Below are 24,094 nucleotides of genomic sequence, written 5' to 3'. Positions count from 1 at the left end.
AATAAAGAGTATGATGTAGCCAACTCAATTACCTGCCTAGCCATTGGCATCTCATGCATGGACTGCAACATGCGTAAATTGGAGCGACAATAGATAAGCCGCTCCAATTGCTTTGTAGAAAGCTTGTTGCGGATCTTGGTGTGTATAAGAGAATACGCCGACCAATTCCGCTCACATGCACCCGATGAGCAATCCTAGAGCACATAGATGATAGAAGAGAGCCATGAGATTTGAATTGTGCGAATTGAGAGGTGATTTATGTCAAATGATGACATGATTGAGATTAAAAATTTATAATTTATGGTATGGTATTATGTATAATATATATGATATACCTGTCCAAGAACCCTCAATGCCACCCTTTGAAGGTGAGGCAATTGATAGCCAAAACATTCCCACCAAAAAAGAGGCTTCACTAACGAATCCCTCTTCCAACACACCGAGGAAGCGAATGCCGTGCCTCTTTGGTCTCCATAGTTGATGAGCTCTTGGAGAAACTCTCAATGGTGTTCTTCATTGAGTATCTTTGGAAGGTACTTGTCGCGCTCCTCTTGAAGTGCTTGATCCGCAAAGATGGATGGCTTTTTGAAAGCCGGATGCAAGAGGGCGGCAAAGCCATGGATTGGTCGCCTCATCCAATCCCACCGCTTTTTAACAAGGAAGAGAATGTCATCTCTCTTTGGAGAGTCCTCCAACACATCACTACAAAGAGAGAGAAAGATAGTCAAGCATGGAAGGGTAGAACCGTAGATGGAAAAAGACAACTTACAATGTACATAAATCATAAGGTGAAATGTTTACCGTGAACCATCGCGTGCTCCATCAAGAATGGTGGATCTCTCAATGTCCTTGTAAGCCTCCTCCATGAAGTGGTAAAGGAGACCTATGGTAGACCCTTCCATGTCGGTCATCCAAAGCACCTTATACAATGGCAATACCACCATGACAAGCCCTTGACCTCTTACCAAGGCCCAAAACTCCTCCTTCAAGCAAAGCCGTTGGATGGCCTTTGCATCTTGTTGGGATGATTGGGTCTCTTCTTCAATCCATGCTTTGAACTCATCCGAGACCATTGTCTTTTGCAAGTTGGTTTGCACATCATAGAGGCGCTCAAGGAGGAGCCACATAGCGGCAAAGCGTGTTGCGGAAGGCTTCTTCAACTCCAAGCCGGAGTAAGTGCGATATATCGCAAGTACTCTCACCTTTTTGTTGATGAAGTTGACGATGGAGAGGGCTTGGGATAGAATGTCCTTCACCCAAAGTAGGTCGCCAATGTCCTCCAAGAGTAGGTCAATGCAATGAGATGCACATGGAGTCCATACTATGTGTGGATACTCCGCCTCTAGCTTTTTGGCCATGGAAGCACAATTGGAGGCATTGTCGGTGATTATTTGAATGACGTTGCTTGGACCGATCTACATATGGAGAAGAAGGGAAAGTGAGAAGAGCCAAGGCAAAAGACAAAATTGAAAATAGTAGATACTTGAGAGTGGAATCAAAAAATTTACCTCTTTTATGGCTTGACGGATGTGGCGGTAAATGAAGGCACCCGTGACCTTTTTCCCCCTTGCTCCCGCATCAACCGCTCGCAAGAAGTAGGTGCCAAGAGGGCATGAGACAAGGATATTAATGATTCCCCTCTTCTTGCGGTCACTCCATCCATCGGTGAGAATAGAGCAACCATACTTCTCCCATCTGGTGCGTCAAAAGACTTGTCGATTCGTGCCCTCTCTTCATCAAGCTTCTTGGTGCGCATGTCATGGTATGACACTCCCGTCCACCCCTCACATGAACCAACCGCGGCAATAGCCTTCACCATGCGTTTCCAACGATCCGTACGAAGAATATGAAAAGAGAGATTGCACTCAATGATGGTGCATGCAATCTCTATCTCCGCTTGTCGATGCCTCTCTTTGAGGAAAGACAATGGACCGGAAGTTCCACCCACCGTTTGTGCAAGAGTAGCTTGCTTTGGAGGCCGTCCGCCATGACTTCTTTTGCTCTTCTTTGAGACGCTACCACCGTCGGTGGAGGCCATGGTAGCGGCGCCGGATGCAACGGACATTGATGGAGAAGCATCCTCTCCCGAATCGGAGACATCATGGTTGGGCGGGACCACCTCCTCCGATGCCTTTGCAACCCCCTTGCGCGTCTTCAAGGGCAGATACTTAGCTTTGCACCCTTGGAGAATGTCGTCGGGGATATTCGGACAAGGGCCCACTTGCCCTCCCATCTTGGTCAAGTGGATGATAAGGCGGGTGGCGCTTGAGGTCATGGTATTGGGGCAATATTTGCAATACCATTTGCAAACATTTTGCTTACTCTTCACCCTTTCAGAGTAGCGGCAATGCTTGTTGAAGGCTTCATGAAGAACGGGCGGCATTATGGAGAGCTTGAGGGATGGGGAGTGATGAGAGAACTTTAGAGTAATGGAGAGCTTGAAGGAGATGGATGGAGATGAAGGGAGCTTAAGGAATAATGGAGAGCTTGAAGGAGATGAAGGGAGCTTGAAGGAACAATGGAGAGCTTGAAGGAGATGAAGGGAGCTTGAAGCCTTGATGGAGTGGCAAGTGCCAAAGCTTGAAGCCTTGGCCCTTGATGAATGGAGAGAGGGAGCTTGAGTAGGGAAGGAGATGAATGAGAGAGCTTGAGGGAGATATGGAGAAGAAGAGAGGGTGGGCAACCTTATATAGGTTTTGAGATGAGAGGGAGAAGAGGGTTAAAGAGAGAGCATGATTCAAAATTCAAATTTCACGTGCCATGGCCATGGCCCATGTGGCTTTGAGTGTGTGTGTGTGTGTGGATGTTGGGGGGGGGGGGGGGGGGGGGGGGGGGGGGGGGAAGAGAGGCTTGATGGCACATTGGCATCATGCATAAGGGCTTATGATGCCCCAAGGCTCCAAGGCCCCCAACGTTCAAAAACTGCCAGCGTTAGGCGCTACAAAATCCGCCAACTCAAAACGGTCAAAAAGTTCGGCAACGGTCAGATTTTTTTGACCGGACGGAACCCGCACGAAACGGACGGGACTGGACGAGACGGACGAGACGTTCCGTTCGACGTACGTGGACAACCCTGGCGAGGAGATATTCGTTCTGGAACAAATACTGGCCCACAAGGAAAGGAAAGTGAAAGGTAAAGTGAACAGCGCGTCTTAGTCAAGAACTATCCAGCATTGGATGCGAAGTGGATGGAGGAGGAGACCTAGCAGATACTCCTCAGATTTGGAACTTTACCTTGAGATTTTTGGTCTAGCTTCGACTATTCCGAGAGATCCCGTGGATCAGCAGGGTTGAATCTGGTGCAGACAAGACTGCACAAGAGGGGAGTCACTTCGTTCCTATGTCACAGATTCCCTGGATGCAATAAAGTCACTGATTTTCCTTTGAATTTCAGGGATACTAATGGGCTGACAATATTCTACTAGATGACTTTAAGAGAACTTCGAAATGAGAATTCCCAAAAATGAATCTAATTTTTGTGCTCACTCGTGTGATTATGTTTGAGTGCAGGTTTGAAAGACGAAATGACTGCAACATTTCGGTCTTGAGAATCTATAGACATGATCGCAATAAGAATTAGCTAATCCGACATCAATGAGGTATGGGATAAATCTAGATGCGATTGCTAAATACGTTGTCAGGAATCACGGTCTTAGATCTGGTCAAATCAATTTCTATGTGATTGATATGATGTGAATGTGCACTGATTGAGTCATCTTTGTGCAAGTGCTAGATTTGTGTTTATCTAGTGCATCGGTACTTAGAGTCGATGTCTACTAAAATGGTTTATGGCCTCTATTTGTTTTGCAGGCGTAATCGAGGGTGATTAGAACTCTTTCAAGAGGGGTATGTATAACCGGCCTATACAACGTAGAGGACGGTACTATTTCAATTACCTGTTAACTTTACACAGAGCACTGAGAAGGGAAGAGAACACAGTTGCGTCCAGCCACTAGAATGTCACTGCGCACACGAGACCGACACCCTGTAGGCCCCAAAGACTGGCGCCCCTTTCGGTATTTCTTTATTCAAATTAAAGTAGACGATCCGACCACTTCGCACAAGCTTTCACAAAGCTGTCCAAACCTGGCGAGGGCTGAAAACGCAGGTTTTCGACCTGATTTTGGCAACATAACGGCGCAAAAACCCCTGTAGGTCAAAAACACCTGTCTAGGACGGATTCCCTCGCTATCTGGAAGCTTTCTGGCGAGCTGTCACAGAATTTCAGCAGGCTGTAATTCCCTGTTTTTCACTGCCGGGTGCCCAAAAGCCTGTACACGCATCCCAAGGCTCTCACGAGACTCCCCCGATGTTCCCTTGCAGTTTAGGTGCGAAACCCTAAACCTGCAGAAAAGCACAGCAGGCTGTAATTCCCTGTTTTGGATCATTTTTAGCGGAGCGAACACGCCTACGCGTGTCCCAAGGGCTCCCGCACGCAATGGGACAGTTCCCCTGTGAATTGGACGAGTTTTCACGCGAGAAAACTCTCCAAACTCGCAATCTTTCGTGATGGAACTGTGCGTACCTGTGGGGGATTAGCAATTAGCTAATCCGGTTACTGTTCAGAAGGCTCTTGCCTTGGCAAACGCGCATAAACCCCCAGAACTGTACATAGGTCAAATGAGAAGCCCACTAGTGGTGCATAACATACTGTACGTAGGGGAGAAAGAGAGCAGTATGTAGCGTGCGGGGCATCACTCCCGTCACCATACTGTGCATAGAGGGCAAGGTAAGCATTTCATAGCTTTTGTACCAGCTACAATCCACCTGAGGCTGAAAATGGCGCCCCCTTTGTTGATATGCAGCTCGTTTTTGCCTCCCAGAGTGGCAGAATCGCTCACAGGCTGACACGTCGCCTAGTTTTCGAGTTTGGGCTTTCCCTGCTAAAAATATCTCAAACTGGTGCGTCAATTGACTTGGCAGCAGAGCAATAAAATGTTCCCCTTGTCATTCCAGAGCTAATGACGCGAACACATTTTCCGATCAAAAATAGCAGTTCCCTAAATTTTAGGAGATGCTTCCATGGCGTCCCTATCGGTCTCCTGACCATCATTGAAGACTACCATTTGACCACCATCTACAATGTGGGTTAATTTACTGGCCCCTTTCAACTTATAAAGTTGCAGTGACTTGACAAGTGGCCCAGATTCCAGTTTGGCGCACACGAGCTTCCATACGCCCGGGCAGTCCCTGTCTGACCGACCTAGATCCCCGATGTGAGAAACCCATTTGGCTGCAGCCGTTTCACACTGGCCATGCAATGTCCACTTGCACCTTTTCAAGGGTTCCAGGACAAACAAGTAAAAATAAAATAAATATATCTAATACTTATTTAAGGAAGGCAACAGGAAAAATACACCTCCTGGTGACAGGTATGTCACAAAATGATGACGTGGCAGTACTATCCAGGACAGAGGAAAGCTGACACGGTAACAGGCTGTACGAACTGGCCCAAGATTTGCGCTGACACGCTAACGTGGCAAACAGTACGGATTTCCGCGTTACGCGTTGTGGCAAGCTGTATGGAATTCTGTAATCTGAACTGGCTGCTTTTTATGGCAGATTTTGGGACCAAATGCTTTTGGGACAATTCGCTTTTGAGTTTACTGCATTTGGGGCTTTGCTTTTGAGGCATCCCTTGTAAGCTTATAAAAGCCCCTGGGGCCTCACTCTGCAGAGCATCTGGACACAGAGTCTCAGAACAGAGGTCCCTCGACAATTGTACTTTGCAATGATTAATGATAAAGAAATACCGAAAGGGGCGCAAGACTCTGGGGCCAATACCTCTGGGCACGGAACTCCGCTGGGCCATCTCTCTCTCTCTCTCTCTCTCTCTCTCTCTCTCTCTCTCTCTCTCTCTCTCTCTCTTAAAGTTGGAAGTTTTTGTTCATGTGTTGCTATTTATTCTCGCTTGGAGTGTCCAAGCCTGTTACAAGATAAGGCAACTATAGGTTGTTCTTGTTGCTTCGTGAAACTGAGTGTGAGCCAAAAGAAAAGGTGTAACCTGTAGTCGACCGTCGTCCATTTGGATCTCCGTCCCAATCTAAATCACTCCATCCTTGAAGAATGATCTTGGAGTCTGTAATAAGGCACTTGTAGGTTGTTTCTTGTTGCTCCACGAAACTGTGTGTGAGCCAAAAGAAAAGGTGTAACCTGTAGTCAACCGTCGTCCATATGGATCTCCGCCCCAATCTGAATCACTCCATCCTTGAAGAATGATCTTGGAGTCCATACCTCCAACTGTACTAAAAATGCCTAACAACTTTGACTGCTTTAAATACCGCAGAGTTTGAAGAGCCTGCTCCGTATGTGACTTGGCAAGGAATGCTCACAACAGGTTGCGTCAATGGAGTTAGTCCAACATCAGTCTTATGTGCTTTTTGAAACACTACAAGAAAGGCAATTCTTTTTGGCATGTGTTGAGACGGAGTTTTGAAAATGTTGTTGGAGCTATTAAAGCTAGATGTGCTACGTTTTGATACGCACTCAAGTCTCAGCTAGAGGTCTTCATAAAAGTGCAAGCAAGTCTCCAACATGGCAAAGGGATGGTCTTCAGTGGCCCGTGGCCTCCGCCGAATACAATGACCAACATGTCCAACCAGGCTATGGATAGTGCATTGACTAGTACTCAGTAGCTGCCTTGGTACTTGCGAAGTTGCCTAAGGAGTACGAGATGGTGGCCAGGACATTACGCTGCATATTAGTGCTAAGATGTTCCTCCTCTATTCCCTTGTGCTTATCTCATTCCTTTCGTCCCTCTCTCATGTGGTGAATCTCTCATGCATAGTAAGTTATTGCATATTAGTGCTAAGTATTCCCTTGTGCTTGTCACGTTCCTTTAATCCCTCTCGCATGTGGTGAATCAAATACCCCAAGTGTAAATTGAACATTCCACTAGGATGCCAAACAAACACATTTAATCAGCGTTTAACTTCATGCACAACTGTTTAGTCTCAAGCTGCACGAGTCATTTAAAAAGTTCCACAACAAGCATTGTTCACGTAATGTGATATGCAATCACGCTCAACTAATTCACAATGGGGCACACAAAGAAAAGCATCAAAATAGCCATCTGGTGCCCTCAACCCAAAAAGAGGGCTGGCACCACATGTCACCATCAAACAACCTGCGAGGATGATTCTACTGATGTGCTGAATTCCAGCATTTCCAACAAATGCAAGCTTCTACAAAGCAAAAATCTGGGTAGTAAAATGCCTTACTTGTCTTGTTGATGTCTTCAACACTACACATTTGCCCTTCCTCTGTGAATCAAGGTCAACATTTGCACCATCTTCTTCTGCCTCGTCCTCTGGGCTCACATCTAGAATCTGAACCGATGAAAAATGGAAGAACCATTTATAAAACATGAGCCAACGCAATCTGCAGAGCCACCTTGTTGTCAAATTCTTCTGACTTGCTCACCTCCACTACATTTCCCACGAGGTAAGGGAGTTGCTTATTTAGTTTGATCTTCTCCTGATTTTCTTTTGTCTTCTCCCGAAGCGCATCCAGCTCCAGAGATAACCGTGTAGTTTCATCCTGAATGTGTAACAATAAATATAAACACGTTGCGCTGAACAGAACAAAGCGAATTACTTCGACCCTACTTGAGCGAAAGAGAAAACCCTAAACATGATTTCTGAGAATGCTTGAAATAGAGAAACTTAGGAGTCACAAAAACTTAAATCAGAGACCTTGAGAACTCGAATCTCCTGATCGAGCAATCTGCTGCCGCGAATGAGGTCCTCAGTAGACATGGAAGCTAACTCGTCAGTGGTATCCTCGAAGATGTCGGCTTCACTGATAGAGAGAGCCATGGCACGAAGAAGCGTTGGGAAACTTGACAAACACTACAATTTTTATTTCGTCTGACCCCAAGTAACCTATATGGAATATAACCGATACATTTTGGGCTTGTTCAAAGGTTTTCTGGAAAAGCAACAACATAATCATGCAAAGTGGTCTATAGGGTAAAGGGGCCAGTAAGGGGCCACCTAAGGAAGGCGAAGAATTGCACTCAGTGTACAGAACAGTTTTCAGCTTGGGAGGGCGCGATCAAAAGCTCAACACAAGGGCTATCTAGGATGGTAAGGCCAACTTGAATGGTGCGACACAGAAGCGGTACGACACAGTTCGAAATTCCATGTGTAACAAAAACGACCATGGAAAGGGAGACGTCGCGGGGTGTATATAGTGCATTGTGGCCAACAAGGCTCGATCTTGATATCGGACGATCAGGATTGCACCCAACTCTCGGCTAACCAGTACACCATCCGTTAGCTTGTGTTCTTCTTTTGGAGGAAACTTGTACAAGTAAGGGGCCTGTCGCGTTTTTGGACTGGAACCCGGCACGCTATTGGCCCCTTTACCCTAGTGACGGCCCACATTACCACCTTCAGCAAGAGATTTGTAGATAGATACATGAGGGCACACACACACACATCCCCAAACATGCACACAGATCTTGCGCTATCTTCTTCTCTTGACAATGGGCTGCAAAGACAATGCATGAGAGAGAGAAAATGATCTATTCATATCATGTGCACCCTTTTGGATTCTTACAAATGTTATACTTGCGCGCACACTTGTATGCTTAGATTGTGAATGGAGTAAGTGGCTCTTGAAAGAGCCAGTTATTATGAAAATGGCCATGAATCAAATGCATCCTCTTACCACAGCCTACGATGATGGCTTTGACCATGTAACCATGAATGCTCAAACATTGAGGGTGATAGCTCAAGGTAACGTCATACCCCAAAACCATTTAGAAATATCGACTAAGTAAACAAGCCTATAGGGCTATACATGTGGAGGTGAACATTGGGTCAAAGACTATTCATATGGAGAGATGGGGCCATTCGGCCAAGAGTTGTGCAATGCCCTGCAAAGTGTGGTACACCCAATTTGAGCAAAGATTTTCCAATTCACTGTCTTCGAATGTGCCAAAAACAATACAGACTTGCTAATGGATGTGTCAATCACTTGTCTACATTTACTTTAAAAATCTTGAGGAATTGGAATTATCTTTGGAGCTTGGTTAACCTTTGGTTGTCCATAGAGTACCCATGTTCCATGTGTCTTCACTTTGATTAAAATTTTATGCCTTATCCCAGTGGAAGTTATTCACATACTTGCTTCATTGGCTACATGTGTTGTCCTCTATTACAACGTTATATCTTATTTAGCTTTGGTTGATGGATTTATTTTTATCTTTTATTGAGACCTCTATCTCTAGGGTAAAGATCTTATCACTCTAATCCATTGGGACCTTGAGTACATTAAACATTTTTATACATCAATGTCTTGTTCATTACCCAATCCATATATGTGGTTATAGTCATCAACTAAGGAGATAGTGTGCTTAAGTTGAGGTTTCATCATCCATTTTGCGTCATTAAAAAAAAAATCATTTTTAAATTTAATTAGATACTTACCCAAAATATTTCCACTACAAAGGAGGTTACATCATGTCGCAGAATGACCTTTGGTTGGAGTATCTCATCGACCTCATCAAATTCAAGAGGATCTTCATGAATTGGTGAAAGGGTGGTGGTAATGCATGTGCTAATCTCCACCCAACATTGCTATCTTATAGCCTTCCCCTAGCGTACACATTGTCCAGCCATGTTGGTGGCCTTGCCCGTAGGACCCATGTCCTTACATTACCCCCCCCCCCCCCCCCCTTGGAGAATTGTTTTCGTCCTCAAAAATGAACGTAGAAAAATGTTTCATAAGTGCGGAGACATTCTTCCATGTAGAACCTTCTTCAGGTCTATAAAGCCATTTTACAAACACTTGTCGTCTGACATGATGTCTGGTGCGAAGCTCATGAGAATCCAAAATCTTTTCGAGCTCATGAGGGATGCTTGGCGGTTCGATAAGGTCAACAACACACCTATGTCAATGACATTATCATTCTGTCCTAGCTGTTTTTGTAAACGGTTAACATAAAAAACAAGATGAACTCATGAGTGCTCTGGAACAGCTAGCTTATAGGCTACTTGACCTATACGTTTGAGAATGGTAAACGGTCCACAATAGCGTGGTGAAAGTTTAGCAACTTTTCCCGTCTTCAGACTTTCTGAATGCTCCGGAACTTTGAGGAAAACCTTGTCTCCTTCTTCGAAAGTAGCAAGACAACGATGCTCATCTGGGTACTTCTTATATCGATCTTGAGCTCGCTTAACATTCTGTCGAGCAACTCGAAGCATGTCAAAATGGTCTTGGAGAAAATCTTTCGATTGTTGTATCTTCTCCTTAGCAAACCCCACCGAAACGGGTGATCTAGGTTGAAATCCATATAAAAGCATAAATGGACTAAACCCTGTAGTCACATGCTTTGAACTATTATAAGCAAATTCCAATATAGGTAATTAGTCTTCCCAATTGGTTTGCTTCTTGCTAACGTACGCTTGTAGCATATCCTCTAGCACTTGATTAACTCTTTCGGTTTGGCAATCTGTTTTTGGATAATCGATCGTACTTAGATTAAGTTTAGTTTCCAACTTTTGAAACACAACTCTCCATAAGTGAGTATCAAACTTTCGATCTCTGTCACTAATGATACTAGCTGGAAGACAGTAGAGTCTATATATATGCTCTACGAATAGCCGTGCTAATTTTGGTTGCTTAATCGTAGTCTTAGTGGGAATGAATTGACCCATCTTGGTGAGACCATCTACAATTACCCATATGGCATCAGGTCACGATTTGTAGTAGATAGTCCTACTACAAAATCCATAGAGATACTCTCCCACTTACCTTGTGGAATCTCTAAAGGATGTAAAAGGACACCTACCTTGAGGCGCTCTGCCTTATTAACTTGGCACTGTTGGCAGTTTAGTACGTACTCTTGAACATCATGATGTAAGCCTGGCCAATAAAATTGCCGTCAAACTAAGGGATACATCTTACGAATACTTGGATGACTAGCACTTGGACTATTGATATCAAAAAAGATTTGGCGCCTAGTGTCTGAGTCTTTTGGCACACATACTCTACCCTTGTGGAGTAAGTAGCCATCATCAATGGAAAAATTCTTCCATCACTTAAGCTCTTCCTGAGTAGGGGTGGAGCTCTATGTGTTGGAGTTTTTATCTGCGCGTGCAGAGACATGTTGATCTAGTTGTACAGAGACATGTGAGTGTGAGGGATCCCTTTTTAAAAATGCACTCCACACTTTAGCATATGATTGATCTTGTGCACACTTGCCACGTAATGACTCCAAAAATCCACTCTTTATTTCCATGAAAGCAAGTGAATTAATATGAGGCATCCGACTTAGTGCATCCGCTACTACATTATATCGCCCGTTGTGATATCGTAGCTTACAATCATAATCTTGAAGGATTTCTGTCCATCTAGCTTTACGGCCCTTCAAGCCCGTTTGAGTAGTAAACCATTTGATACTCTCATGGTCAAAAACTACTTCAAACTTGGCACCATATAAATAGTGTCGCCACTTTCATAAAGCGTGAATTATGGCATAGAGCACTCTCTCATAGACAGAATATTTCTTTGAGCTCTATCTAAATTTTTACTTTCAAAGGCTATAGGTCTTCCCTCCTGGAGTACCCCACCAATTGCTTTATCACTAGCATCAGTCTCTACCACAAACAGCTTAAGTGGGTCAACGATTGCTAAGATAGGAGCAGTGGCTATAGCTACCTTGAGCTGTTCAAAACTGCGTTTTTGGGCTTCTTCCCAAGAAAAGGTCTTACCTTTTGCTTTAAGTTGATCCGTCATAGGAACAAAAATTTTGGCATAATCACGAATATATTGTCGATAAAATCCATCCATGCCTAAAAATATTTGAAGTTCCTCAATCGTGTTGGGATGTGGCCATCGAAGAATGGCAGCGACCTTGTTAGTGTCCATTTTGATGCCAAAATAAAGGATCACATGACCGAGGTAATGTATCTCTGTTTTAAAGAAATCGCACTTGCTTTGCTTAGCATACAGCACGTGAGCTCGTAGCTGTTTGAACACTAATCGTAAGTGTTCTATGTGTTCATCTTCAGTCTTACTGTAAATGAGAATGTCATCAAGGAAAACCACAACAAATTTTCCAATATAGGGACGTAAGATACTATCCATGAGTGTCATAAATGTAGCTGGAGCATTGGTTAGACCAAAAGGCATAATAAAAAATTCAGGCACTTTTGGAGAATCTTGCAAAAGGATACGCACTTGGTGGTATCTTGAACGAAGATCTATCTTTGTATATTATCTTGCCCCATGGACTTGATCAAACAACTCATCCACTCGAGGTAGAGGATACTTGTTCTTGATGGTTTATGGCATTTAATCCGTGATAATCTACGCACATGCGCATAGTACCATCTTTCTTTTCTACCAATAGAATTGGTGATGCCCAAGGCAACGTACTAGGTCTAATGAAACACGAGCGAGGTAGTCAACCAACTGACTCTCAACCTCCTTGGCTTCTTTAGCACTCATACGGTAAGGTGGTTTACTCACCGGTTTAGTGTCTGGCAAGACATCTATGCCATGCTGCACATCGTGTGTAGGAGGTAAACCCGACGGTACATCACTTGAGAATACATCACTATACTCCGTGAGTAAGCGAGTCAGCTTTTGCCGTGCAAAAGAAGAAAGTAAACTAGAGTTATGTTGGGATGGAGAATCTTGTAATTCCTATAATGTTTGTTTTACAATAGTTGCACGTTGCTCTATAGAATTAAAATTGAGAGCACTTTGCTCATTAGATTTGTTAACACTTTGTTTATCATTAGAATTCATTGCACTTTGCATACCATTACTACAATTCACCGCACTTTGCTCTTGAGAATTCACAAGACTTGGAGAAGCAGTAACACAAAAAGACTTCATCTATTAAATCTGCTTTCTGCAAAATAGAAAGCTCGGTTGTACATATAAGAGGTGCATATGGTATATTTTTCTCACCAAGCAAAAGCACATGTTTACCATTGGCCATAAAAGATAAGGAGTTGTGTTCATAACTAGTGTGCAATGTGTTTTCTAAACCATGCAGCCACTCCCGTCCTAAAACTACATCAGCACGGTCCATGTTCATAACTTGGAAGTCAAGGGTCATCGTATGATCTTGAACAATAAGCTCAACCCCTTGAACTACTGTGTCCCATACTTCTTTATCATTCCCAGACATCTGCTCCACCACATACTTGTGGGAGCAGGATAGATACAGTTTTTCTTTGCAATCTACTAAGGAAGTAGGCCGTACCTAATGGGTCTATGACCTTATTATAGGTATGTGCATGGGTATGGGTGGGCGTGCACACACACACACACACACACAAATCTCAAGGATTATTGACTTAAGGGCATGAGATGGTTTCCCTTGGCCAGAAATATTACTCCTTTTTATGAGGCCATGCATAAATAATCCTTAAAGGCTTTTTTGGTTCACTTTGTAGTCATTACTAAAATTGGGGTGTATGGCATAAACTCATTACGCATATCAGTTGATAAAGTAGCTCCTCTGCAACGTGCGAACTTTGGGCAACAGAGTCTGGGTCATAACGTTTATGGAGGGCCACTGCTGGCGGTGCACATGGCCATTTATGGCAACCTTCTTCCACCAAATGCATGGCAGAGAGTGAGCCGCTGGACTATTTTTTAGAGCTTCGGAATCTCAGCCTGATCCACATAAGGCTATAAAGGTGAGGGTCTCCCTCACTTAGCAGTTTTGGGTATGCTTGTGTAATCTCTATTGATAACTGAGGGCTAGTTGCCTGAGTGATTGTAAGTGGAGTGTGTTATACAATGGCGGAAGGGAAGAAAAAACAACAGATCCTGGAAATCCACAATTTGGCTTCTTCTTCTTCTCAGGTCGAGTTCCTATGCTTGATAAGTTAAGATTGAACACGGTACTTGGAAGTTTAAAAGCATTTCATGTTGTAATGTGTAGTAATATGCATAAAGAAATGGTCTGCTTGCAGTTTTGATGGGCGATTCTAATATAAACTGATATGATGAGGGTAATGACGGCTTTAAAGGCTGGATACTATATCTAGTTGGTATTATTGGATGGGTGACAGCGTGATATGTAAAAATCCTAAAAGGCATCTTAGATTGGCATGAATATTCAGTAAAACTTGGTCATAATGCAGGTCTTACCATTTTGTGTACTAAAGTTGATGTTTGTGATACCATGATAAACTGACACGGCTGGTAAGTGTCGGAAGCCGGTCATTTCCTATAGGAGGGCATGGTTAGTTTTTTTTTTAAAAACTTTGAATATCTTTTGCGTGGACCTTGCCTAAGGTCGTAAAGAGTCTAAAGTATAGGGGCTCGACCTTGTGTTGATTGGTTGGATCAATACCTTCTATTGTCGGAATGCTAATAAGCTTCAATTTCTCAGCTTATAGTTCAAGAAGTTATGAGTTGCACCATCATCCACTAAAATACGAACACATTGTCCGTTAATAGTGCCATGCATGCGAATCAAATCATGGGGGGCAAAGGTGGGCTGCCACATTGAAGCAGTCACACAACACTTGTGCTTTTCTTCCATATGAAGAACCTCTACAACACAATATTTAGGAGATGAATCTAATGTGAGGCGTTGCTCCGTGTACATGGCCTTTTCTTTGCCTTGCAAAAGAGGACAATCTTTCTTGTTATGTTGGTCCAAAAGACATCTAAAACACAAATTGTGTTTCTTTGCACGCTCAGAATCAGCAGTGCTGAGAGACCCACGTGGAGTATCTCGTGATTGCTTAGGCTTCTTAGCCTCTTGTGGGAACAAAAATTTTGGCATAATCACGAATATATTGTCGATAAAATCCATCCATGCCTAAAAATATTTGAAGTTCCTCAATCGTGTTGGGATGTGGCCATCGAAGAATGGCAGCGACCTTGTTAGTGTCCATTTTGATGCCAAAATAAAGGATCACATGACCGAGGTAATGTAAAGAAATCGCACTTGCTTTGCTTAGCATACAGCACGTGCGCTCGTAGCTGTTTGAACACTAATCGTAAGTGTTCTATGTGTTCATCTTCAGTCTTACTGTAAATGAGAATGTCATCAAGGAAAACCACAACAAATTTTCCAATATAGGGACGTAAGATACTATCCATGAGTGTCATAAATGTAGCTGGAGCATTGGTTAGACCAAAAGGCATAATAAAAAATTCAGGCACTTTTGGAGATATCTTGCAAAAGGATACGCACTTGGTGGTATCTTGAACGAAGATCTATCTTTGTATATTATCTTGCCCCATGGACTTGATCAAACAACTCATCCACTCGAGGTAGAGGATACTTGTTCTTGATGGTTTATGGCATTTAATCCGCGATAATCTACGCACATGCGCATAGTACCATCTTTCTTTTCTACCAATAGAATTGGTGATGCCCAAGGCAACGTACTAGGTCTAATGAAACACGAGCGAGGTAGTCAACCAACTGACTCTCAACCTCCTTGGCTTCTTTAGCACTCATACGGTAAGGTGGTTTACTCACCGGTTTAGTGTCTGGCAAGACATCTATGCCATGCTGCACATCATGTGTAGGAGGTAAACCCGACAGTACATCACTTGAGAATACATCACTATACTCCGTGAGTAAGCGAGTCAGCTTTTGCCGTGCAAAAGAAGAAAGTAAACTAGAGTTATGTTGGGATGGAGAATCTTGTAATTCCTATAATGTTTGTTTTACAATAGTTGCACGTTGCTCTATAGAATTAAAATTGAGAGCACTTTGCTCATTAGATTTGTTAACACTTTGTTTATCATTAGAATTCATTGCACTTTGCATACCATTACTACAATTCACCGCACTTTGCTCTTGAGAATTCACAAGACTTGGAGAAGCAGTAACACAAAAAGACTTCATCTATTAAATCTGCTTTCTGCAAAATAGAAAGCTCGGTTGTACATATAAGAGGTGCATATGGTATATTTTTCTCACCAAGCAAAAGCACATGTTTACCATTGGCCATAAAAGATAAGGAGTTGTGTTCATAACTAGTGTGCAATGTGTTTTCTAAACCATGCAGCCACTCCCGTCCTAAAACTACATCAGCACGGTCCATGTTCATAACTTGGAAGTCAAGGGTCATCGTATGATCTTGAACAATAAGCTCAACCCCTTGAACTACTGTGTCCCATACTTCTTTATCATTCCCAGACATCTGCTCCACCACATACTTGTGGGAGCAGGATAGATACAGTTTTTCTTTGCAATCTACTAAGGAAGTAGGCCGTACCTAATGGGTCTATGACCTTATTATAGGTATGTGCATGGGTATGGGTGGGCGTGCACACACACACACACACACACAAATCTCAAGGATTATTGACTTAAGGGCATGAGATGGTTTCCCTTGGCCAGAAATATTACTCCTTTTTATGAGGCCATGCATAAATAATCCTTAAAGGCTTTTTTGGTTCACTTTGTAGTCATTACTAAAATTGGGGTGTATGGCATAAACTCATTACGCATATCAGTTGATAAAGTAGCTCCTCTGCAACGTGCGAACTTTGGGCAACAGAGTCTGGGTCATAACGTTTATGGAGGGCCACTGCTGGCGGTGCACATGGCCATTTATGGCAACCTTCTTCCACCAAATGCATGGCAGAGAGTGAGCCGCTGGACTATTTTTTAGAGCTTCGGAATCTCAGCCTGATCCACATAAGGCTATAAAGGTGAGGGTCTCCCTCACTTAGCAGTTTTGGGTATGCTTGTGTAATCTCTATTGATAACTGAGGGCTAGTTGCCTGAGTGATTGTAAGTGGAGTGTGTTATACAATGGCGGAAGGGAAGAAAAAACAACAGATCCTGGAAATCCACAATTTGGCTTCTTCTTCTTCTCAGGTCGAGTTCCTATGCTTGATAAGTTAAGATTGAACACGGTACTTGGAAGTTTAAAAGCATTTCATGTTGTAATGTGTAGTAATATGCATAAAGAAATGGTCTGCTTGCAGTTTTGATGGGCGATTCTAATATAAACTGATATGATGAGGGTAATGACGGCTTTAAAGGCTGGATACTATATCTAGTTGGTATTATTGGATGGGTGACAGCGTGATATGTAAAAATCCTAAAAGGCATCTTAGATTGGCATGAATATTCAGTAAAACTTGGTCATAATGCAGGTCTTACCATTTTGTGTACTAAAGTTGATGTTTGTGATACCATGATAAACTGACACGGCTGGTAAGTGTCGGAAGCCGGTCATTTCCTATAGGAGGGCATGGTTAGTTTTTTTTTAAAAAACTTTGAATATCTTTTGCGTGGACCTTGCCTAAGGTCGTAAAGAGTCTAAAGTATAGGGGCTCGACCTTGTGTTGATTGGTTGGATCAATACCTTCTATTGTCGGAATGCTAATAAGCTTCAATTTCTCAGCTTATAGTTCAAGAAGTTATGAGTTGCACCATCATCCACTAAAATACGAACACATTGTCCGTTAATAGTGCCATGCATGCGAATCAAATCATGGGGGGCAAAGGTGGGCTGCCACATTGAAGCAGTCACACAACACTTGTGCTTTTCTTCCATATGAAGAACCTCTACAACACAATATTTAGGAGATGAATCTAATGTGAGGCGTTGCTCCGTGTACATGGCCTTTTCTTTGCCTTGCAAAAGAGGACAATCTTTCTTGTTATGTTGGTCCAAAAGACATCTAAAACACAAATTGTGTTTCTTTGCACGCTCAGAATCAGCAGTGCTGAGAGACCCACGTGGAGTATCTCGTGATTGCTTAGGCTTCTTAGCCTCTTGTGGGAACAAAAATTTTGGCATAATCACGAATATATTGTCGATAAAATCCATCCATGCCTAAAAATATTTGAAGTTCCTCAATCGTGTTGGGATGTGGCCATCGAAGAATGGCAGCGACCTTGTTAGTGTCCATTTTGATGCCAAAATAAAGGATCACATGACCGAGGTAATGTAAAGAAATCGCACTTGCTTTGCTTAGCATACAGCACGTGCGCTCGTAGCTGTTTGAACACTAATCGTAAGTGTTCTATGTGTTCATCTTCAGTCTTACTGTAAATGAGAATGTCATCAAGGAAAACCACAACAAATTTTCCAATATAGGGACGTAAGATACTATCCATGAGTGTCATAAATGTAGCTGGAGCATTGGTTAGACCAAAAGGCATAATAAAAAATTCAGGCACTTTTGGAGATATCTTGCAAAAGGATACGCACTTGGTGGTATCTTGAACGAAGATCTATCTTTGTATATTATCTTGCCCCATGGACTTGATCAAACAACTCATCCACTCGAGGTAGAGGATACTTGTTCTTGATGGTTTATGGCATTTAATCCGCGATAATCTACGCACATGCGCATAGTACCATCTTTCTTTTCTACCAATAGAATTGGTGATGCCCAAGGCAACGTACTAGGTCTAATGAAACACGAGCGAGGTAGTCAACCAACTGACTCTCAACCTCCTTGGCTTCTTTAGCACTCATACGGTAAGGTGGTTTACTCACCGGTTTAGTGTCTGGCAAGACATCTATGCCATGCTGCACATCATGTGTAGGAGGTAAACCCGACAGTACATCACTTGAGAATACATCACTATACTCCGTGAGTAAGCGAGTCAGCTTTTGCCATGCAAAAGAAGAAAGTAAACTAGAGTTATGTTGGGATGGAGAATCTTGTAATTCCTATAATGTTTGTTTTACAATAGTTGCACGTTGCTCTATAGAATTAAAATTGAGAGCACTTTGCTCATTAGATTTGTTAACACTTTGTTTATCATTAGAATTCATTGCACTTTGCATACCATTACTACAATTCACCGCACTTTGCTCTTGAGAATTCACAAGACTTGGAGAAGCAGTAACACAAAAAGACTTCATCTATTAAATCTGCTTTCTGCAAAATAGAAAGCTCGGTTGTACATATAAGAGGTGCATATGGTATATTTTTCTCACCAAGCAAAAGCACATGTTTACCATTGGCCATAAAAGATAAGGAGTTGTGTTCATAACTAGTGTGCAATGTGTTTTCTAAACCATGCAGCCACTCCCGTCCTAAAACTACATCAGCACGGTCCATGTTCATAACTTGGAAGTCAAGGGTCATCGTATGATCTTGAACAATAAGCTCAACCCCTTGAACTACTGTGTCCCATACTTCTTTATCATTCCCAGACATCTGCTCCACCACATACTTGTGGGAGCAGGATAGATACAGTTTTTCTTTGCAATCTACTAAGGAAGTAGGCCGTACCTAATGGGTCTATGACCTTATTATAGGTATGTGCATGGGTATGGGTGGGCGTGCACACACACACACACACACACAAATCTCAAGGATTATTGACTTAAGGGCATGAGATGGTTTCCCTTGGCCAGAAATATTACTCCTTTTTATGAGGCCATGCATAAATAATCCTTAAAGGCTTTTTTGGTTCACTTTGTAGTCATTACTAAAATTGGGGTGTATGGCATAAACTCATTACGCATATCAGTTGATAAAGTAGCTCCTCTGCAACGTGCGAACTTTGGGCAACAGAGTCTGGGTCATAACGTTTATGGAGGGCCACTGCTGGCGGTGCACATGGCCATTTATGGCAACCTTCTTCCACCAAATGCATGGCAGAGAGTGAGCCGCTGGACTATTTTTTAGAGCTTCGGAATCTCAGCCTGATCCACATAAGGCTATAAAGGTGAGGGTCTCCCTCACTTAGCAGTTTTGGGTATGCTTGTGTAATCTCTATTGATAACTGAGGGCTAGTTGCCTGAGTGATTGTAAGTGGAGTGTGTTATACAATGGCGGAAGGGAAGAAAAAACAACAGATCCTGGAAATCCACAATTTGGCTTCTTCTTCTTCTCAGGTCGAGTTCCTATGCTTGATAAGTTAAGATTGAACACGGTACTTGGAAGTTTAAAAGCATTTCATGTTGTAATGTGTAGTAATATGCATAAAGAAATGGTCTGCTTGCAGTTTTGATGGGCGATTCTAATATAAACTGATATGATGAGGGTAATGATGGCTTTAAAGGCTGGATACTATATCTAGTTGGTATTATTGGATGGGTGACAGCGTGATATGTAAAAATCCTAAAAGGCATCTTAGATTGGCATGAATATTCAGTAAAACTTGGTCATAATGCAGGTCTTACCATTTTGTGTACTAAAGTTGATGTTTGTGATACCATGATAAACTGACACGGCTGGTAAGTGTCGGAAGCCGGTCATTTCCTATAGGAGGGCATGGTTAGTTTTTTTAAAAAAAACTTTGAATATCTTTTGCGTGGACCTTGCCTAAGGTCGTAAAGAGTCTAAAGTATAGGGGCTCGACCTTGTGTTGATTGGTTGGATCAATACCTTCTATTGTCGGAATGCTAATAAGCTTCAATTTCTCAGCTTATAGTTCAAGAAGTTATGAGTTGCACCATCATCCACTAAAATACGAACACATTGTCCGTTAATAGTGCCATGCATGCGAATCAAATCATGGGGGGCAAAGGTGGGCTGCCACATTGAAGCAGTCACACAACACTTGTGCTTTTCTTCCATATGAAGAACCTCTACAACACAATATTTAGGAGATGAATCTAATGTGAGGCGTTGCTCCGTGTACATGGCCTTTTCTTTGCCTTGCAAAAGAGGACAATCTTTCTTGTTATGTTGGTCCAAAAGACATCTAAAACACAAATTGTGTTTCTTTGCACGCTCAGAATCAGCAGTGCTGAGAGACCCACGTGGAGTATCTCGTGATTGCTTAGGCTTCTTAGCCTCTTGTGGGCGTGGAGAGGTAGATTGTCTCTTATTCCTCTTGGAACGTGTGGGAGATCTACCTCGCCATTGTCTCTTAGCCACATTGCTCTTAGCAAAACTATTCTTAGAGTAGGAAACATTTCCTTTTCTCTCTTGGTCATCATCATATCTTTGGGCATGATTGATGGCTTCTTCCAAAGTTTTTGGATGTTGGGTCTTGACATGAAGACGATAGTCTTTGTTAAGATCCCTATTAAAACCCCGTATCTTTTGAAATTAATCTAGACCTTCTAGTTTTAATATGATTTCCTGATACTTCGAAAGGTACTATGTGAGAGAGAGGCCATACATGCGGCATCCATCCCATGATAGCCAATTCTTATCTTCTTCATTGAAATCCAAAAACTCTTTGGAGAAAGAAGCTTGAAACGCAGCCCAAGACGGAGGACAAGCATCTATTGGAAATATTATCCACCACTTATAAGCCTTGCCTTTAAGAAATAAACTTGTTTTCATAGCCGTCTTTATATCCGGGGTGTGTCTCAATCTATGAATATCACTACATTTGTGTAAGAACGTATTGACCGCATCCTTGTTGCAATCACGCTCTTCCCGTGAAACTCAGGAATTGTGATATTCTTAAGTAATGCATTGCTACCTTCTGCATCTTTTGAAGCACTTGTCTCTTGGACTCTTGAGTTGTGCGAGCTTGGTTCCCTTGAATTGTGCCACTTGTGGCTCCTTGAGACGTCTGTGAATTCATAAATTTCACAAGTAACTCCGTAAGATTGGTAACATTTGCATTGAGTGCAGAGAGGTTGCGTTCAAGTACGCTTTGGAGATTTTCCAAACTCTTGAAAGCAGCCATATCTACAAGGTCATGATCTCCTAGATCATCGTCGTCATGCATATTAGTGTCAGCAGCACCTGTGGTGCCCTGATTTTTATCTACGTGCACAAAATCAAAAGTGTGTGTAGGTGGGATATCCTCACTGGCCATGCTAAACACACACTAATGTAAAGAGAGAGAAAAAAACATCAACTTGTATCTTGTGAAATTGAATTCTTTGTGTTTTGTATGCTCCGCGATTTATGCTGCATGTGAATCTCGCCTTGCGGGAATTGTAGTGCTTCTCGTGTCATTCATCGTAGGAACACCTTTGTTGATTCTTCACAAAAACTCATCGTTTTTGTGAAGGCTTCTGTTCACTTTGAAGCTACCTCCTTGAGGAAAAAAGAATTTTTGGAGGAAAACTTGTCTTCCTCCAAGAAGTGAAAGTGAAACTACTTCTTTGAAGTTTGAAGCTTTCCCTTTCCTTTTAGTTTTTCTTTCAACACAAGTATGCTATCTTTCCGTGTTATACACAATAAGGGTCAATAGCTTGATGGTAAAGTGTTGGTCTCTTACCCTTATGGGGTGGGTTCAACCCTCCTTCATATAAGGGTTAAGCGGGCCTTCCTACTCGCGTAGCCTTCGGAGCCTCGATATCGTCGAGTTGTTGATCGAGCCCGCCTTGGTCTTACACTGTGGAGGATGTAGATGAGGTGCCGAGGAGTCGATTGAGCACCGTGGAAAACGAGTACATTCTTTGCGAAGAAATATAGATGCACGTGGCCACACTAGCTACACTCTGCATATTGTTCTCCCTTGTTATAAGCACTATGGCACTGTGCTAATTAAAGATGATAGACATTACAAGATCTTATCAACATCTTATAGATCGACTCCTCTGCAGCAGCAGTGGGACGTAGCTGATTAATAGGCTCGGCCTTCACAATATATGGCACCACCTCGCACCAACATATTGCAGCTCAATATAATGACAAACCCTAATTCGTCGCCTCTCTCTCATATTCTATTGTGCCCTTACTATATTCTTGTTGCTGCAGATGCTAATTATCACTCCCAGTGAGCTAATTAGTAGTGTTTTTGCCAGACCTGCACCGAGTCGTAACATGCAGCCGAACTCACCACCCACCACTACTAGTACTAGTGGTGCCACCATCAAGCCCAAGCCCCGATGGAAACGAGAGCGTCACGCGATGACAACCTGCTCGTATGATCAGTCAGCCATAGCCCTACAATGTACTATACATATAATTAGCTAGCACTGCCATATTACGCTAGCTAACTCCTACTCATATTGATGCTTGATTTAAGTATTTTTGGGGAATAATTATCCCATTACATTAATTTTGAGCTATGAAATTAAACTCATGGAGGAGTCAAAGAAGACAAAGATAATACATTGTATGACAATGAATTTGAAAGATGTCAAAAGGGGCATATTATCAAAGTTTAATCCAAACCAAATTTAATAGGTTTCCATACACTGGATGGGTTGCACGTTTAGATTCACTGTGACACTTGGTCTATTTCCACAGAGAAGAAATCCATCTTTTAATGTACATGGATTGTCTCTTCCCATTGGTCGCTGATGACATAACGCGAATATACTATAGTTCTATAGTATATTCATCTACCATGATGGTAAGATCATTGTGATATGCTATACACATAGCATTCACCTTAGCTTTGTGAGAAAGTGCATCTACCACCTTTTCAAGAATGTGAGCAATATGCAAATGAAATTATGAAAGAGAATATTGCCACCTCATTTTCTTGTTAGATAGCTTCATTTAAGCCTTGAAGTGTTATTACTATTACTACTTTTGGACATTTAATCAGTTTTCCTAATGTTTTCTTCTCAAAAACCATTCAAAAGAAGCAATGTAAATAGAAGTTCCCTTTACCTACTATTTTTAGAGTTTAAGTGAAAAGCAACCCAAAATAGAAGTGGTTTTTTAGAATAAAACATTAGTAAAATTGATAAAATGTAATAATGATAACATGTTCAGGTGGCGTTTCCTGTTATCATCTTTGATGTACGTTGTGTTGTGGTTACTATCATAGTATCCTTTAGTGGAGCCATTCTTTGACACTTACGACAGTCTCGACCATTTTTGAGACTTGGTCTAAGAGACGGTCAAGCTAAGCTTGATCATAGTCTAGTCTGTTGAGCCTTTGGAGAGTCGTGGTATGGTTTTATTGATCCGAGTGATTCTCAAATATTGAAATCCCTTTGGGATATAGGTTTGTTGGAGCACCCCTTTTTTCTGAGGCCTCACCATAGGTTATGTATAGAGAGGAATCGGTGCTTTTAACACCGTGTTGACGATCTATTTGGGTCAATTCAATTATCATTTTATGCATACAGCTAGTTAGTAGTTCCCTTTATGCACCAATCTTCTATTTTGAGATAATTTTCTGCCCTATTTTTCCTAGATTCTCGCCATAAATTTGTTCTTCTCACCATAGTGTTTCGCTCGAAGTTCAATGGTGAACTTTTCCATATGGAAAGAGCATGTTCAAGACGTCTTGATCCCAGAAAGTTTA

The 24,094-nt window shown here is 42.3% G+C and overlaps 2 protein-coding genes across 2 annotated transcripts in view; both read right to left on the bottom strand.

Moving 5' to 3' along the window:
- The window catches only part of LOC147462034 (26S proteasome regulatory subunit 6A homolog), a 99,216-nt gene extending 91,341 nt beyond the window's left edge, over positions 1 to 7,875 (bottom strand). The window contains exons 1-3 of the mRNA XM_086509488.1: positions 7,695 to 7,875; positions 7,423 to 7,539; positions 7,221 to 7,328 (exon numbers count right to left, since the gene is read on the bottom strand). Of these exons, the coding sequence (XP_086365614.1) occupies positions 7,221 to 7,328; positions 7,423 to 7,539; positions 7,695 to 7,817 (348 nt within the window). The 5' untranslated portion in view covers positions 7,818 to 7,875. The remainder of the gene's footprint in view (positions 1 to 7,220; positions 7,329 to 7,422; positions 7,540 to 7,694) is intronic.
- LOC147462035 (uncharacterized) lies at positions 406 to 2,689 on the bottom strand. The gene is made up of 2 exons (XM_086502381.1): positions 802 to 2,689; positions 406 to 702 (listed from the first exon to the last, which is right to left on the bottom strand). The coding sequence occupies exons 1-2, from the start codon at positions 1,356 to 1,358 to the stop codon at positions 501 to 503; spliced, it is 759 nt and encodes a 252-aa protein (XP_086358507.1). The 5' UTR covers positions 1,359 to 2,689; the 3' UTR covers positions 406 to 500.
- Positions 7,876 to 24,094: the final 16,219 nt, after the last annotated feature.

The sequence above is a fragment of the Adiantum capillus-veneris genome, chromosome 3 (assembly GCF_014529385.1).
Source record: "Adiantum capillus-veneris isolate H3 chromosome 3, ASM1452938v2, whole genome shotgun sequence".
Classification (NCBI taxonomy): domain Eukaryota; kingdom Viridiplantae; phylum Streptophyta; class Polypodiopsida; order Polypodiales; family Pteridaceae; genus Adiantum; species Adiantum capillus-veneris.
This window is presented reverse-complemented; position numbering and strand designations above follow the sequence as displayed.